Source organism: Penaeus japonicus, unplaced genomic scaffold (assembly GCF_977035675.1).
Source record: "Penaeus japonicus unplaced genomic scaffold, GWHDUDI00000001_assembly GWHDUDI00000003, whole genome shotgun sequence".
NCBI classification, from domain to species: Eukaryota; Metazoa; Arthropoda; class Malacostraca; order Decapoda; family Penaeidae; genus Penaeus; species Penaeus japonicus.
The window spans coordinates 12153893-12156392 of NW_028234405.1; the positions used below are offsets into that span (position 1 = coordinate 12153893).

Sequence of the window (2500 nt, forward strand, 5' to 3'; positions counted from 1 at the left end):
GATCCAGAATTAGCCAAAGGAAAAAACAAAAACAAAAAACGAATAATAAAACAACCGAGAGAAAAGGAAAGACAAAACATCTCCATCCTCCACGTATTCAATTCACAAAGACAATTCCTATTCTAACACCTGTTCCTCCCTCTCTCTCTCTCTCACACAGAATACTTAAACACGTCTCTTTATGATATTCTCCACGACAAAGCGACGTGGGAGAATAAGGCGTTAGTGGAACAATTTCAAAAGGAAGCTCAGTTCGGTGACTATTCCCCTCACTGCTTGGGCTCCGACTTCAAGGAGAAGCTTCCAAAAGACAAAAGGGTAACTATGATAATTTTGTTTTACTGGGTTAAAGGTCCAGTCAAACACGACATCCATCCATTCATTAATTCATTCATCCATTCATTCATTCATCCATCCATCCATTCATTCATTCATTCATTCATCCATCCATCCATCCATCCATACATACATGGTACATAAATACATACATACGTTCGTACATACATAATACGTATATATAATCAATTTTATGATTGTTTTCATTACCATGATTGTTATCATCACTATTATGAAACATTTTCAAACTCTGTTAAATCATGTCTATATATACATTTATTTATTTATCTATTTATTTATTTATTTATTTACAAACATATTCGTGTTTTTCCTTGCAGGGGAACCAGCCCTATCCTTCGTTCATAGCTTTTGAGCAGACGAAATCTTGTGGTGCCTTAGAGGAAGGTAATAATAGTATAATTTTTATTGTTAATTATAAAAAAAAACATTACATATACCGAGTGTAGGGCGAAAAGTGCAAAAAGAAAACGAGAGGTTATGGGATTGTTTAAGGGGGGACATTTTCATATGCATTATTAGGATTAACTTTATCGTTATTATCAGCAACAGCAGCATTATCATCGTTATCATGATGATTATTCCTTCTTCGTCATATTAATCATGTATATCAATATTATGTCAAGATTTTGCAAGTATGTCATAATTTCATAAATTACTATGTGATCATTTTTAGCCAAACAGAAAATTCCCTTATTGCAGAACCGACCCAGACAGTCAACCTCAACGAAAACAGTAACGATGATAAGAAAGATACAGACAAAAATAGCAAAGATACGGCAGAGGGCATGGATGAGACGACAGAGAGCATGGGTGACTCCAAGGACGGCATGAGAGAAAACGGTAAAATGATGCATCGCGCCGTGCTTGACCAGAGGGGAGACTACGTTATGTTGTGGACCCCGCAGGAAAACAACATCATCTTTGAGGTCCAGGTGAGCAGACGATATTAAGATGTTTTCACTTGATATTATTTTAGCTAAAAGACACATTCACACACACACGCACACACACACATCCACGATTTAGGGAATAAATCCATAACTAAAGGCCGACATATCTTACGACAGGCGGCGACGAAGGGTTACGTGGGTCTCGGCTTCTCCCCCAACGGCGGCATGACGGGCTCCGACATCGTGCTCGGCTGGGTCACCGATGACGGGGAGGTCATGTTGCAGGTGAATAGCATAAACCGGCTGCCGTGTGAACTTCATTTTGTTTTAGGCTGTTTGCATTGCGATAACGTATCTAGTAGAGTAGGTTATTAGCCTTGCTATAATTTATCTAGTATAGTTAAAAAAAATTATGATTGCTATTAGCTACATTCAGTCCCTAAACAAGTCTAAGATCCTTATGCCCTACAACGCGCACGAATGTTATTTCGCAGGATCGCTACGCCACGGGTTACATGATGCCCGAAGTGGATGAGACTCAGGACGTGGAGCTCCTCGGAGGATTCCAGAACGACACCCACACAGTGCTCAGGTTCTCTCGACTTTGGAACACGTGCGACGAGCGAGACTACGAACTCACGGTGAGTTTTTTTTTTTAGTAATGGATTAGCACTCGTAAAAAAAAAAAAAAAAAAAAAAAAATGCATAGTGATACTCGGCGGTTTCTTTTTTTGCCAGGTTTAGTTTGAAATGTTTGTAAAATTCGCCGTTATAAGGAAGTACGATAGGCAATCTTACTATATATATTACGGTGTAATCTTACTGTAAATAATATGATTTTTGATATGATGAAATCTTATGTGATCCTACTATGAATAGCATGATTATTCAGATAATGTGATCTTATGTAATCTTACTACTAATAATAAGATCTTCGACACCTAGGGTGATACAGTGCGGCTGATCTGGGCCATCGGTGATAACGATCCGGTCGACGAAGACAGCGTCAGGATGCACGACAAAAGAGGAACAAAGAGCATGTATCTAAAGGAACCTCAGTTCGAGCTTCCTACCTTCAGCGAAGACGTACAACACTGGGACGTTTTGTCTCCTAACGTAAGGTTACGGAATTGTTCATCGTTATAGCTAGAATTTACACCATAAGAAATGCCAGAAGAATTATTTTTCGAAGGCAAGGAATAAGATAAGTGGTTAGTAATGTGTTAGGTTGTGTATTTTAATAATTTCTCCCT

At 38.6% G+C, this 2500-nt stretch overlaps 1 protein-coding gene across 7 annotated transcripts in view; it reads left to right on the forward strand.

Moving 5' to 3' along the window:
• LOC122258825 (uncharacterized) overlaps positions 1-2500 on the forward strand; it is a 45887-nt gene that overhangs the window by 15542 nt on the left and 27845 nt on the right. For 6 of the 7 annotated variants that reach the window (XM_086555538.1, XM_086555590.1, XM_086555560.1 and 3 more), the window contains exons 15-20: positions 161-318; positions 675-741; positions 1057-1289; positions 1425-1532; positions 1742-1888; positions 2193-2363. In XM_086555538.1, the coding sequence (XP_086411664.1) occupies positions 161-318; positions 675-741; positions 1057-1289; positions 1425-1532; positions 1742-1888; positions 2193-2363 (884 nt within the window). The remainder of the gene's footprint in view (positions 1-160; positions 319-674; positions 742-1056; positions 1290-1424; positions 1533-1741; positions 1889-2192; positions 2364-2500) is intronic. The other variant, XM_086555579.1, reaches the window with a different exon arrangement.